The following is a 14,991-nucleotide window of genomic DNA, read 5'->3' as shown; positions in this document are numbered from 1 at the left end:
GACAGACTGAGACTGAATCCTTTGCCACTAAGTAAATATGCTAACGATATTAAATTCCCAGTGGGCTTATCAACGTCTATTTTTATTCCAACAAATCTTCTGCCGACCCATTACATGTGTTTTTGCAATCACTGAAGAGCGCTGCCCACTACTGTAGCTTACTTTTCACCGTCCATCAGAGTCATCATCATTATTATTTAAAAATAGTGACAACATCGGCATTTCGACATGCATTTCTTGCACAAATCACAACAAAGCCATTTGATGGGCGAACGACCCACTAGCGGCTAAACACCAAACCGGTACAGCGACAGACCGACAATCGAACGACCATGAGCGCGCTCTTCTCAAGATACATGACACCCCCTTGAACCAGAGACGCTTCTTAAACAGCGACAGTAGGTGCCAGCACATTAGAGAAGCAAAAACACAACAATAAACACTTGTACACATGTACTTGTAGAACGCACAGTGTGCAGGTAGAAGCCGAAGTAGGCGAAGTAGGCGAACGAGTGGCGTCGAATTGGGTGAACAACAAAAGAAATGAACAAATAAAGCGCTGCTCGTAAAGTGTACCGGCTCCACAAAAATGCACTGACGATGAGCAAAGGCGGCTAAGACAGAGAGGGAGAGAGCGCGAATGGCAAGTGAAGTAGCGGAAAAACACAACAACTCAGCTCTGGCTGAGCAAACAAAACAAACCACCCGACCTGTGTATGTGCTGCTATTTCGGGGTATATTTCATATTTCCGCTGCAACCACCACCACCACCAACTACAGGTAGCTAAGCAGGCCGTGCGTCAGTCAATCGGGCTGTGTATGCCGTCACGTTGGCCTACAGGTGAAGTATATGGTATAGTATAGCTGAAGTTACCGGTCGGCCGGCTTGTCATTCGGTAGATCGCACGCTCGCAGCTCTGTGTTGTTTTGGGATTCCAATTTTTCGTTGCATGTCAGTGTCAAACGACAAACAATAAGTGAAGCAAAGCGAATAATGATGAGGATATGAATATAAAAACAAAGAAACAATCACTTGCATTGCTCGTAAAATTCAAACCGATTCAATGCGCAATTGGACGAACGAAGCGGCAGAACGTATGCAATAGCCGTTGAGCTCAAACATATGGAGCGGAGCAAAAGTGTGTGAAACGCGATATTTACGTGAATATTAATATAATTCTCTCTATTTCAACTACGTTTTTGACTCGGTTTCCAGGAAATAAAAACAAAGATTTGTTGAGTGTTCTTAAATTACATCTTCCGTTTGTAATGTCAGTTGGTGAATGTGGGAATTTAGCAGGAATTCGCAAACACTCACAGCGGTACAAAATACAGAAACACCTTTCTGCCAAACTGAGTGAAAAATGTCCGCAATGAAAAACGCTTTGCCTTCTTTTTAAAGAAAATTGTGTAAAAGTGTTGTGGTGTTTGGCACATTGTGCTCAATTGCGATTTACCTTCTTTATATTTTTACCCATTAAGCGTAAGAATACTAGAAGAAAGCAAAAAATAACGCGAAAAATTGCAACGTGTTCCTGAAGAATTTATTAGGTTATTGTGTCTTTTTGCCATAAGTGGAATATACGTATGAAGTAAGCAAGTAATAAAAGACGCAAAACAGTCTGGAGGAGTAGCCGTGCACATGGAAAACATTCGTTCTTGATAAAGTAAGTGAAACTTCTAATGCTTGCAGTGGCCAGCTGTGGCCGTCGCTGCAGCACCATGGCAGAAGAAAGTCGATATAGCCAGCATAATTAGTTAGATTGCAGTAATTAAAAGCAATTTTTTCATATGCAAGCTGGTAATTTTTCAAACAGGGGTTTGCATAGCCAAGAGCATTTGAATTCGAATTTCTCTATATGATGACTGTCATCTGAAAGTGGCAACCGACCGACGCCTGCGACCATGCAGGAAAACCCAAAGGCATATTTTCTGAATACAAACTGCTCTAGTTCTTTTCTAATTCCTTGAGCGATATGAGCCTCCAATTACGACGTCTGGGCTACTGTAAAAATGGATCAAATCAAACTGTTAAAAACTACTAAAAGCGCAAAAAAATCTCTCAAATTCTTATGCCCGAGTGTGAAAATGGGCGATATCGGTTGTAGTCTACGTCTACTTCCCATATTACACATTTTTAAATTCCATCTAATTTTTTCACTTTACATTATACAAATTTAGCGCCAATGAATGTATCGGGATAAAACTTTGCACGAATGCTGCATTTGAAATGTGCCAGCTTAATCAAAAACGAAACAAAACTGTTTAAGCCCCCAGGTACCGAATATATGAACCCCAATTCCTATTGCAAACTTTATATCGAAAATATCTGTCAATCTGTGGCATATATTATAGAAACTCAGAGAGAATCTTTATCTGATATCAATATGCCCGTGTGCCAAAAATGGGTTGAATCAGATCAATAATTTCCTTAGTCATCATATACCTAATAGAAACATTTTCGTACTTCCGAATAACTTTATACCGCAAATATCGGTCAATATGCGAGTTATCTTAAGGAAATTAAATAATCGTGTTTTTTCTTATAACAATGTACGAATATGTTTGTGCATAAAGTGATATTTGAATATTGGTGTACGTGGTACGGGTGGTGTATTACCCAAATCCTCAAATACCACATATAATGATTTTCGTTATTCTAACAAACCCAATGCTCAAAATGTCAGTCAGTCTATGAATCATTTATTAATAAAATTAATTTATTGAAGGAGTTTCTTCGAATTTGAGCCTTGCAAGTTGCAAGAGTAGGAAATGTTCGGTTACACACGAACTTAGCCATTTCATATTTGTTTATTTTATTATGTAATGTAATGAATTTTAGGCAAAGTTTTCGCTGTAGTTATTGAAGGGCAATGGGTATTTTTACTCAAGTACAATATTATTGAAGTAGGCAACTCTAATTGTTAGTCAATTTTAGTTAGTTTTGGAAATATTTTAGTGATCAGTATTTCTTATTGGGTATGCATTTTTACAAACATAAATAGGTAGGCACGTATAGATATTTACATATACGGGCAGATTGTTGATGCTTTTGCACTTATCATACAATAATTAATGTTAGAAAAATTCAAAACAAAAAAAAAATGGCATGCCTGTGTTATGAGTGAAAATCGGTGCCAAGCAACAAATAAATAGTGTTTGATAAACACATCAAATGCTACTGCAATGACCATCATTTATCCAGCAGAACTTAGACATTTTGTACGAACTTACATACATATGTATGTACGTATTGACATACATACGTACACAGCAGAGAGTGATTTGCTAAAATGAAAAGTTCAAGTTTGCGATTCGTGTCATGCACTCATTAAATAGTTTATGGGCAGTTTCTCATAAGCTCTTCGTAACATTAAGAAGATACTATAATGAGAAATAAATTCATTAAACCTTTTATCGATCACAGTTAAAATTTTCCCTGCAGGGTATGTACGAATAGTGTCTCAGAGTCATTGGTAATTTTCAGTTTGATTGTTCTCAAAAATAGCTTCGTTCAATCAACGCAATTTATGTGACATGAAGGCAATCTATTTCAGGACATGAATCGGAGTTGTAGATATGTATGTATGTATGTATACATGTTTGCCTCTTACATTTTTGCCGGCATAACAGATAAGAATATTTAAGGTGGAGTTCTTCGAAAGGTGAGCAGCAATTGAAATACTTTCTTATCGTTCAGACAATTTTCTAGGAATTTACAACCCAATCGTACGTATTTCAGACGTCTTATAAGATATTGTTAGGGTGTGGTAAAGAATGTTGGACGTGTTCATTCATTAGTTCTGAATAAATGGTTATACAAGTGTATCAGAAGAGTGGGTGGTTTCGGAATATTTATTTGAAAATTAAAAGGTATTTTGATTGAAATAAAAAAAAATAACAAATTCATAATTTTTTGATTTCATTGGTGTCGGTGTAACGATGCAGCATTTGTTGCAAGCACAGTACGGCAAGTGAGTGCGCCAATCTGTGTCTACTTGGCTTTGATGAAAGCAAAAGTTACATTGTGTCAAGGAGCGCTTGCAGTAGACAAATTGCTTCTAATTCCATGCAACAAGTTTCTTACTTTAAGCACATACGCACACTCACAATTGCAGGCAATTGTCGCAATTTTCGGCGTTAAAGGCCGAGTCGACACTCCAGTTATATTGAGTTATCGCAATTAACAACTCAAATTTGTTTTTCAATGTACTTGGCAGTGGTTTTGCTGTTGTTGCTGCTACTGCTCTTGCACTCGCTATTATTTTCTGGTTATTGATGCAATGAACGATCTTGACCCAGTAGCGGAGCAGCAGCAGCGGTTGGAGATCGCCAACAGTCTGGCGCTTTGGTCTTTTTCGGCGGCAAAAACATTAAATGGTCGCTCATGAGCGCAATAAAATTAGCTCAACTCTGATCTACGGCGGTCAGTGTGCACACATATATGTACATTCGTGTGCCAATATGTAAATTAGTGTGGAAGTATATAAAACATACATATGTATGTATGTATGCTGGTTTCAGCTGTGACATTTTTAGCGGCTTCTGTCGGTTATTTGCTCAGTTTAATCCTCAAGGTAATTTGAAGTACATTTATAAATTTTTGCGATTAATATATGTATATGTATTTTGTATGTACATATGTGTACTTCAGTAACCAATGTTGAGTTTTGTAAGATTAAAGCCGTTAAAGAACTGGCGCAATTAAAATTAAAAGATGTCAATGCAATGCACTTTATACACTGGAATGCACAACAATAAGAATATACATATGTACAGTAATAATTTTCGAGGACCCCTACATATATATAATATATAATAGCTACCAAAGCTCGAAAATTTCAAACAATTATCTTTGAAGAGAACATTTATGAAGCAGTGTATCTTATTAGGTAAGTGAAATTTAAGATTGCTAAGATTCATTGCAGGCAATCGTATTGTACTCTGACGACAGCTTAATTAAATATTTTTTTTTTATTAAGCATAAGAAAAGTCTTGGTTTCCTTTATACCTACCTAATTTAAATAATATTTTAATTAATACATATTAATAATCATTAAATAGAAGGAAGAATGCATTAAGGTTATATTTTCCGGTCGTCATTGACTGATATACCTATGCACTCAAACTCTTCTCAGGTTCTCTTAAACATTTTTCAAAAGTAAAAATCGATTTATTTTATTTTTAGCTTTTTTTTAATATTGCTTCGTTTAAAGTCTGTTTTATGAACATATCTATATTTTTGCTAGATCTACTTTAAATTTACAGCCAGGAAGGAAATACCAAAATTTCATAAATTATCTTTCAATAGACTTCAAAGGTTAGGATTTAGGTATTTCTTTTATCTAATTTGGTTTTCGAAAAGCAAACATATTTTTCTTTTAACTTTGCAAAACATAATCTAATAATAATTTTTAAATGAATATCTCTTCACCTAACCGGTTTCGCTAGTGCAAAACATTTGTGAAGCATTAAAATGGTTACGGTTTAAATAAATTACATTTATTCGTTGGAAAATTCATTTTTCTGCTATTTATTTTACTTTTGCAGTTGAACTTATGCGCAGCTGTTAATTATTTCTGAACCTTATATAACCTTTTCGACACTTTCCGAGTGTCTTTGCTTTACTTGTGTGACGCTTTCGTATAAAAATGGACGAAAAGTGAAAAATGGATGTTTTTACTTCATAATACATACTTGCATATATAGAGGTGTGCATGTTTATATTTGATGGGCTTATAAAAATTGGTGGGAATGTTGCATTGTGTATTGCAGCGAATTAATTAACACAGTTTGACATGCGACACTCGCAAGGCAGCCAGCTCTTTGCGCCAAAGCCGCTTAGCCAACTCCAACAGCCTAGTAATACTAATTATACCTACATATCTACCTACATAGGGCTATGTAAGCGCTAAGTCCACATGTGTGAAAGTCCCACCGACGACCTGGTTAGGTGAGTGAATTTGCGCCGAGCACGAGCAGTAGCGCCAACTTTTTAAATGATTAGCCAACCAGTATGTCGCTGCTGTGATGTAACAAGTTTGACTGATTAAATACGTTTTTAATTACTTTGCTTTCAGACAATTAACTATTTGACATTTTCGCCTTTGACGCATTTAACTGATGAGCTTTTTATCTTTCGTACAAATTCACTCTCCTACTCTCAGTTTTTCAAGTGGGATAAGCTTTCATTGTATTTTTAATAGCAATTTTTCTTTTTACTTTAGAAAATTATGAGTGTGAATTATTATGCATTTTTATCTATTTTCCAGGAACTTGAATATTTCTTTGATCCTTGTTTAATATATCTCTATATCTATCCTCTTAAAATTTTCGTATACAATAATAGTTACACTATAATTTACAAATGAGCTATTTAAATTAGCTTGGACACTTCAAATTAATAGCAATTTTGTAAACTGCATAGCTCATACATTTTTTTTTAATTAAAAGGCGGTTGGGTAAAGCATAAAATGGAGCGAACGTGGCAAATGAATGAAAAGAAAACGTAATCGAAATAAGAGTATAAAAGGTGTTTTTATTTCTGTCAAAATAAATAAATTTAAGTTAACTAATATTTAAAAAAGAAAACAACATCAAACCACATATGAATAGACGGAATTCACTGAGCCGTTGCTATATATTAGATATGCACATACATGTATATGTGCATGTATATACAAATACATGTGAATGTGTAATGCAAACAATAGCAGCGCATTACAAAAGCTTTGTATTTAACGTGTTACTAACCCAGTTTCAATTTCGTCAATTTACTATTTATATATTTTATTTGTTTTCCTACCTATTTCTATATCATCGGGCGATTTATTATATACCATAGTCAAACAATTTCCATCCAGCGTGCAGGAAACGTGCCTTTAAATATACATATGCTTGTATGTAGTACATATCTACCTATATGTCTGAATATATGTATGTATATCTGTAGGCATGTGTGCCCATTAAGATGCCTACCGAAAAGTTGTTGTAATTGCTGGCGTCCAAAACTCAACCGTTGCTTATATTACTTTACTCATAAAGGTCGCTCAACTTCACACCCTTCGCCGTTTTTGGCGAATACTTTGCATTAAGCGTGAAGAACCCCAATACATATAACTATTTGTTGATTTGTTTATAGTAGATTCACATATTCAATACCCTGCATTGCGTTATTATTAAAAAGTAAAAGCACCATCAGTTTGTCTGTCGAAAAAAGTACACACACAAAGTGCGAAGCTCAAATATAGCATGCTAACCTTTAGGCAATCACAAACGTAAACCCGCTATTTACTGAGTCATAACGGGTAATTTATTTTCTAGAATATAAATACTTGTATGCAATTATATACGTAGATAGACATGTGATAATATACTTAAATTATTTCAGCAATCAAGACGTCGAGAATTTGCGACATTTGTGAAATATTGCACCCACTTATACAAACAGAGAGGGAATCAATAGTTCTAGACTATAATACAAGTCTGTACTTATGTAGTGTACGAATAGTAAGTACAGGGTGGCTCACGAATCGTGCTACAAAAATAAACCGAAATAACTTCTTTTTTTAATCAATGAATTTTATTTTATATAATTAATTATTTTTAAAAATTATGGACCATAAATAACATCCATGTTCAGCTACCCAAATGCTACACCTAATTAGAAAATTATTAATTGTTGCCTGAAAGGTGGAAGTCGGCATTGCCTCACTTATCGATTTAATGGACTCCTTCAATTCAGTCATATTTTGGGTAATTGCATCCAACATCTTTAAATAGCGGTGTCTCTTGACAGTTACTGTTACACCGTTTTCTTCAAAGAAGTATGACTCGACAATACACCTTGACTCGTTCTGGGTGAAGTTCCTTCTCGTGGATTATTTCTGGATTTTATTTACTCCATATACGGCAATTTTGTTTGTTTACATTTCCGTTTAGATCAGAATGTAAAAGGCAATTAATCAAGTTGTTGTCTTCTTCGGTCATTTCAATGATTTTTTTGGCAAAATCCCAGGCCAATAGGCAAATCTAGAGGGTTTAACCGGCATGTTATTTGAACTTTGTACGGAAACAGGTTTAAGACATTATGAATAATCCGTTGTAATGACCGTCTGCAAACTCCAAGTTGCGTCGATAAGTTGCGAGTCGAATCTCTTTAATTGGCCTGAATTGACGATGCAACAGCCGCGATTGTTTCTTGAACACCAACGTACGGATCTCGATGGTACGGTCTTCTTGCGATACTTTCAGATTCGGTAAACATGTTTACCAGCCTCATAATGGGCCCATCTACTCACAGAGAAAAAAAAATTATTACGGTTTGTTTTTGTAGCACTCTTCGTGAGTGGAGTGTTGAAGACGTACAAATTTTGATTTGAATTATGCAAACAAAGTTATTACTTTGAAAATGTTATGTCGAACTGCAATATCATATTATTTCTAGGCTAAAGGATGATTTACTGAACTTTAATACATTTAAGTATTCACATTAACTGTCGTAGATTAATGTCCGTTGAACTCTAAGATTGACAAAAATTCTCCCATTTACATTCTCTGCTTAAACACACTGATTACTTGTCGCAATTCTATTGAAATTGTGTTCAAGATAAGAGGCGATTATAGGTGGCATTAAAAGTCGGCCTCCAAGTGTAATGAACTCAATGTCGAGAACTAGGAACGTGTGCTTGTTTTCATGTACATACATATGTGTATCTATACATATACAAGTGGTTTATCGTAAATTGTTTATTTGTTAGGTACACATAACCTACAAGTGACAGTAGGACAAGTGCTAGATATCCACAAGTTTAATCAATCGTATTCTGCCTGTGTCAATCTCATCACCTCCAAAACACCTCTTACTATAGGATTGTCTATTAGTTCAATTTGATTTCATGACGTATGGGTTCTACATACAATGTATAGTAGACCAGTGGTGTTATAAAATATGTATTATATATAGGAAATTTCGCGTGATTATAGTACTTAAATGGAGTGCTCGTTCATATACGCTCATGTTCTGAGTTCGTCTGGACAGCTATGTTCTTGCATATTTAATACAAATAAGAGAGCTTAACCATAGAATAAAATGACATACAAATATATTTTCTCCTATATTTTCGCGAGTAAAGCACGCGATTTTCTTCTGCCAATTTTTCTTCGGTCGTTTGTTTTCACTTCAACTATACTACTTGTAGGTATTGCGGTATGATTTTCGCTGTTGCAAATGAGTTTCCAACTTGACATTGTCCCTGGCAGTCACACGGCGATTTCGGTTACGCACGACTGCGTTTGGCGGGCATTGTGTGGCGCATATGGCAGAACACTTGTTGTGCGATTGTCTAGCAGAACTTTTTAACAAACTATTCGTTCAATTTGAGTGCGCAGAGCACAAGTCGCACCGAAACGACAGAGTCCGGTGTTTACAAACAACTCGACATGCTTACAATTTATATAAGTTAATAGTATAATAGATTTGGTAGATAAGTAATACGATATCCCTACTATTTGCGGTTTTCCAAGTAACGAAGAGCAGAGACACATAGGGGACAGGGTTGTATTCCAGTGTTCATTCGTAAGAAGTCAGTCAGCGGCGTGAAACTGGACGTTTTTAACCTATTTATAGTTGGCTATAGTAGCATGTGTAGCTTCGCAGCTGGCTATCACGTGGTGCAAGTGTACTGTGTATGTGTGAATGTATGTAAAAAAAGAACTTTTATGTTCCAGTTGTTGCACCCACTTTTTGCTCGCAGTCAAGAGCGTCTACCTGTTAACGCTTAAGTAATTATTTTCGTTCAAGACTTTGTTCTTTTGTAACAACAGCAAGTGTGTGTTTCATTATTGCTTTTTGAATTAAATTAGGTTACACTTGGTTGACTGGCGTAATGAATGACGAAAAAGTTTCTTACTTATAACGGGGGAACATAATACAGACACTTTACAAACTTAGTATAAATAATCAAGTGTTCATGGCTTCATTATTGGATTATTATTCTCTTTCTTTTTTATTAAAAAATTGCTTAGCTCATTAAATACTAATGTTTAATAAGACTGCGACAAGTGCATTAACCCTTCGTCCAAAAAAAAATGTTGCGCTATTATTGTCATATTTCTCTTTGCTCATTACTATAAATTATAATACTTGTACTTATATTTTTGTTAGCTTTACTTAACATATCTACAAACTTAAATTTACGCAATTTCTAATTTTTCGGCTAGACTGAAAAGAAATCTTCTTTATCTTCTTTATATTCTACGAATATCCAGTCATTTCACAGTTCGATAATATCAGCTACTGATGACGTCACATTAATTGACTTAAAATATAAACTCACACCAATGAGTACAGAACACCAGCCGAGAGGAGGCACATCAAGTCTCCTATCCAATTTTATTACCATTTAAGTTCACATCTAAGTATAATTGAACGTCTCCCTCAAAGTGCTGATAATTCCCTCTAATTAGGAATGACACAAGTATTATGGGATTAGCATACATATATAATATGTACGTCTGAACAATTATTAAAACTTTATTTGTCTGATTTTTCGCATGCAAGTGACGAATACGATAAATTGAAGACCTAATTTGTTTTTATTTTTATAATTTTGGTGTCACAAAAGAATTTGTTGTTTCAGCTAGAGCAAATATTTCTACCCAATTGATATGACGATCTGTTTATTTATACGCTTTATCAATATGTATTCGCGTGAAGCTGTTTGTAGTGCAATAACAGTACAAGTGTCTGTCTCATTATTATTCTTCATTGGATGCCGTGACCGCCATCACTCAATGTCGGTGGAGCACAGAAGAAATAATATTATCACAGAGCTGTCAAATATTAGACGATATCTGTTTACTGTACTTGCGCGTCATGCATGATTGTTGTTGTTGTTTAGGCATGTTAATTGACGATAAATAATTACATAACATTGTACAATTGATGCACGAGTAGACACAGAGCGCCTTGAGAGTGATTATTGCACATTTCTTCTTACAACTTTTCTAAACGCGCACTCAAATACACGTCTAAATATGCATACAAACATACAACGTTGATGTGTTTGCTGATAAGAATCGTGGTTGTGCAAATATTCGCACTCGCATACATACATAGAGGTGTCATATATATATATATATAATATATAAATATGCACTTATGTGCAAAGCAAGCGCATTTTAGTTATAAACATATATTCATACATACATACATACAAACACATTAGCGGCGTCAATTAGTCACAATTCACAGCAATTCCACTTCACTTTGCTGCTAAAAGCAGTTAACTAACTGTATGTTTAGAACTATTTGGCTTAAAACAGTAAGCTTCTATTTTTATAAATGCACATGCATAGAATACACACAGATACATATAAAAACTATTCTCACTTGCCAATTTGTCGTAAACACGATGCTGATAAGCTTCCAACTTTTATAGCTTTCATGGGTAGTGGTTTGACTTGACTCACGGGTGCTTTTGCTTATGTTTGCAACTACCTTTATTTCAGAGTACCCGTTATATTTGTTCTTAGTTGAATACAGGGGTGCTGTAGAATCCCATAAATGGCGGAATCAGAATTTAAACCTCTAAAAAAATGTGTTAGGTGTCATGAATTCAGTTATTATTGGTTTGATGTTCGATCGGTTCGTATCGGTTTTGGGTGTCATGGAAACCAATTTTATCGGTTTTATTATCAGAAACAAAGCAAGAATATAGTCGCTGATAGATTTGAAATGTAAGTCAAGAAATTAAATAATTTTATTTTTACGAATTAACATGTATCTATTTCTATAGGGCAAAACATAAGAAGAGAACACAAACTGCACCCATTATTTAGTTTGTGAAAAAATCTAGATTTTTTAAGAGGATTTACAAAACACAATTTAATGAATTCAAGTTATCTAAAAATAGAATTAATTAATTACATTAACATTCTCACTGCTCTCTTATTTGGGATTAACTATTCTCTACCAGACTTTTATGTTGTTTCTAGAAACACTAACTAACAATCTCCATTAGATAGTCTTCAGCTTAACCAAAAGTTAAGGGCATTTATATCAATCCCGGTTTCCACCACAAATAATATGTCTAAACTTTGTGGACCAGTGTTTTCTACTATCTTCCTTTCTAAACCATAATCGATTAGTCGATACTTCATCCTTTGATGTTATTTTTACACAAAAAACATTTGAAAATTTCCAGATCCATAACTCACTACTCATCAGACTTCTAACAATCTATACGCTAAAGCACCACTGTGCATTTATCAATTCGAATTTGAGTGAGGTCTTTTGGTCGATTAATAGCGACATTAAGTGTTGTCAATCTGTATAATGTTTTGTATAATCTTATTTGAGATCTAGTGAGTGAGATCAGTTTGAAAATAAAATCGAAAATGAAACCGCTAGATGGTATTTAACGGGATTAAATCAATGTTTAAGTTAATTTAGAGTTTCCATTCGCGTTGAAACACAAATTTAATTTTACATTAGCATTAAGCTAAACAAAACTCTAAATCCACCCTTTAGCATATCAATGCGAGCAGATTTTTTCTAATATAATATTAATATTGATTTTTGTGTTGTCTAAATTGAAGATTTGGAAATGATTGATCGATTGTCATTTCTAACGGTTTTCTGTTTACATTAAACTTGAAGTAAAGCTTAAGTGGATGCTTCTTATATTTTAAAGATTAGTCAATATTTTTTTTTGTTTTTATAAAAGGGAAGAACTCGAAATGGATTATCACAAACAATAAATATTTAAAATTGGTGAAGAATATCGATGAAAGTATGGTATTTTGGGCTGAATTAATTTTTTCTATAGTGTATTGAAAGTCTTAGGAGAAAGTAAAAGCTTAACTATTTTTCTGCAAACAAGAAAACATTTCACTTATTACACGCAGTAAATTGCATTTATAACATATAATAATTATCCAATTTGTAAGCGCTACTGAATGCTTTTCAACAGCCTCGTCTCCATTGGCTTCTTTCACGGCGACACAAGTCAATAATCGCTCAAGACAATTCTCCAGATAACTCTCCCCTGTATTTACATGTGAAACAAGTGGACATAATGCAAACACTGATACACTTATACACTTATACATACATATTGACATTCTTCTGAGCCGTCCGTCCGTGAGCTAGCACAATGCATGCGGTCATATCAAAAGATAAACAGTGATAATAACGTGATAGTAAAAGTGATGGGGCACTCAGAGACAGTTTTCTTTCAGAAAGCACTGTCACCGCCGCAGTTGTTGGCATTCGGCATTCCAGTGCCGGCGGAAGCAGATAAGCAGCTGTTGTGGCTGAGGATTCAAGTGATCTATAAACATGCGTTGCGTCGATAACAAAGACTCTGACTCATTTTGTTGCTTGTGTGTGTGTGTGTGTGCATAGAGGAGACCACATGTGATTAATTATCAGCATCGTATCAGTGAGCTAAGCAACAGCACTTGGAGATTATCAACAAATCAAATAAGATATAGATCCTAAACTCGCCGCGTTGAATATCTTTGGTGATATGTGCATACCTACATATATACACCCATACATACTTACATAAATATATACGAATTGTGCGAAATTCATGGAAATAATAATTTAAAAGAGATTGGAAAGAAAACAAACTGGTTTTATGGGCAAATGTTGTGAATACCAAAGCGAATTTGAAAAAAAGAGTTAGGAGTTTAGGCACAAATGCTTCCTTGAATAATCAATGAATCATCTCTTTATTTTCACGTATTTCATCAGTGAGCACCATTAACATTATTTTTATTAATCTCATACTTATAGTCTCCTCTATCTTTTCACATTTCAGTTGTATTGGATACAGACAAAAGAAGTCATTCTGTAGTCAATTCCGAGGGTTACCAATATTGTGATAGTTTTCAACTCACACACTTGCTGTAAGTGACAAATAATAGGAGTGTGGTCCGCCTTAGCAGCATGAATTCGACGTCATATCGCGGCAGATCCAGCGACGAAGCACTCGATGAGCATTTAAAGCTTCAACGCCAACAAGCGATGCCGATGACAATGAGCACCACCCGTAGACAGCTGAGCGGCAGCACAGTGGTGCCGCCGACTCCACCGCCGCCCGAACGCATGCGCATGCGCACCGACTCCAATGCGACGAGTATCTATGTGATCGGTGCAGACTCCATCAACACACCCATCGGTGCATCGGGCAGCGGTGGCACGGGAGGCGCACAGACAGATAGCAATCCGGCAACAATGGAGCGCAGACAACAAAATCGTTTGTCTTGGGTGAATATGCGTAGAGGTGGCGAAGACGCCGTGCATCTCGAGGGTGGTGGCAGAGGCGCGGTGACTATCACGCCATCGCCGCAAACAACGCGCAGCTACATATCCACAGTATCCACAATCACAGCCACGACTGGCACTGTCGGCGACACAATAAGCCGCGCTGGCGGGGGCGTTGGCGGAGGTGTACACATCGGTAACGGCACAATTAGTGGACGCACCACAGCCGCTTCGGGGCGTATGAGCACTAGTGGTGGCACTACCATTAGCGGTAGCAACAACACACTAAACGATATTATTTCCGATTATCACAGCCATGAGGCGGCCAGCAGCCGTGACTTCCACTACAACAACACAGTTGTGGCGTCGACGCCGCACATGAAGAATCTCTCCAGCACCGGCAGTTTTAACATGACCAACGGCAGCACGGTGAAGCTCCTGCCGGCGATGGAGGATGAATCCAATCAGCAGGTAAATGAAAATGTATTTTATATTCAAAAAAGCATTAAGAGAAAAAGATGCGAGAATTCGTTTGAATGTCTAAACTATGGTTTCATTAGTATATGTATTTGTGGCGAATAAGTCAGTCTTCGTTGGTTTCAATTTGTTACTAATGAATGAGTGCAAAGAATTACATAATTCTTTCAACGCTCTGGCGTGTGATGATTTCACAAGCACTTATGTAAGAACACGCCAGAAGAAAAAAAAACTGAAAA

At 35.8% G+C, this 14,991-nt stretch overlaps 1 protein-coding gene across 3 annotated transcripts in view; it reads left to right on the top strand.

The window, feature by feature from the left end:
• The window catches only part of blot (bloated tubules), a 52,416-nt gene that overhangs the window by 10,402 nt on the left and 27,023 nt on the right, over positions 1-14,991 (top strand). For 2 of the 3 annotated variants that reach the window (XM_036364161.2, XM_070112169.1), the window contains one exon: positions 13,830-14,746. In XM_036364161.2, coding sequence (XP_036220054.2) covers positions 13,958-14,746 — 789 coding nt within the window. In that variant the 5' untranslated portion in view covers positions 13,830-13,957. Of the gene's footprint in view, positions 1-870; positions 1,668-13,829; positions 14,747-14,991 lie in introns of those variants that run through there. The other variant, XM_036364162.2, reaches the window with a different exon arrangement.

This window comes from Bactrocera oleae, chromosome 6 (genome assembly GCF_042242935.1).
Source record: "Bactrocera oleae isolate idBacOlea1 chromosome 6, idBacOlea1, whole genome shotgun sequence".
Classification (NCBI taxonomy): domain Eukaryota; kingdom Metazoa; phylum Arthropoda; class Insecta; order Diptera; family Tephritidae; genus Bactrocera; species Bactrocera oleae.
Note: the sequence above shows the minus strand (reverse complement) of the source record. Positions and strands in the feature narration are given on the sequence as shown.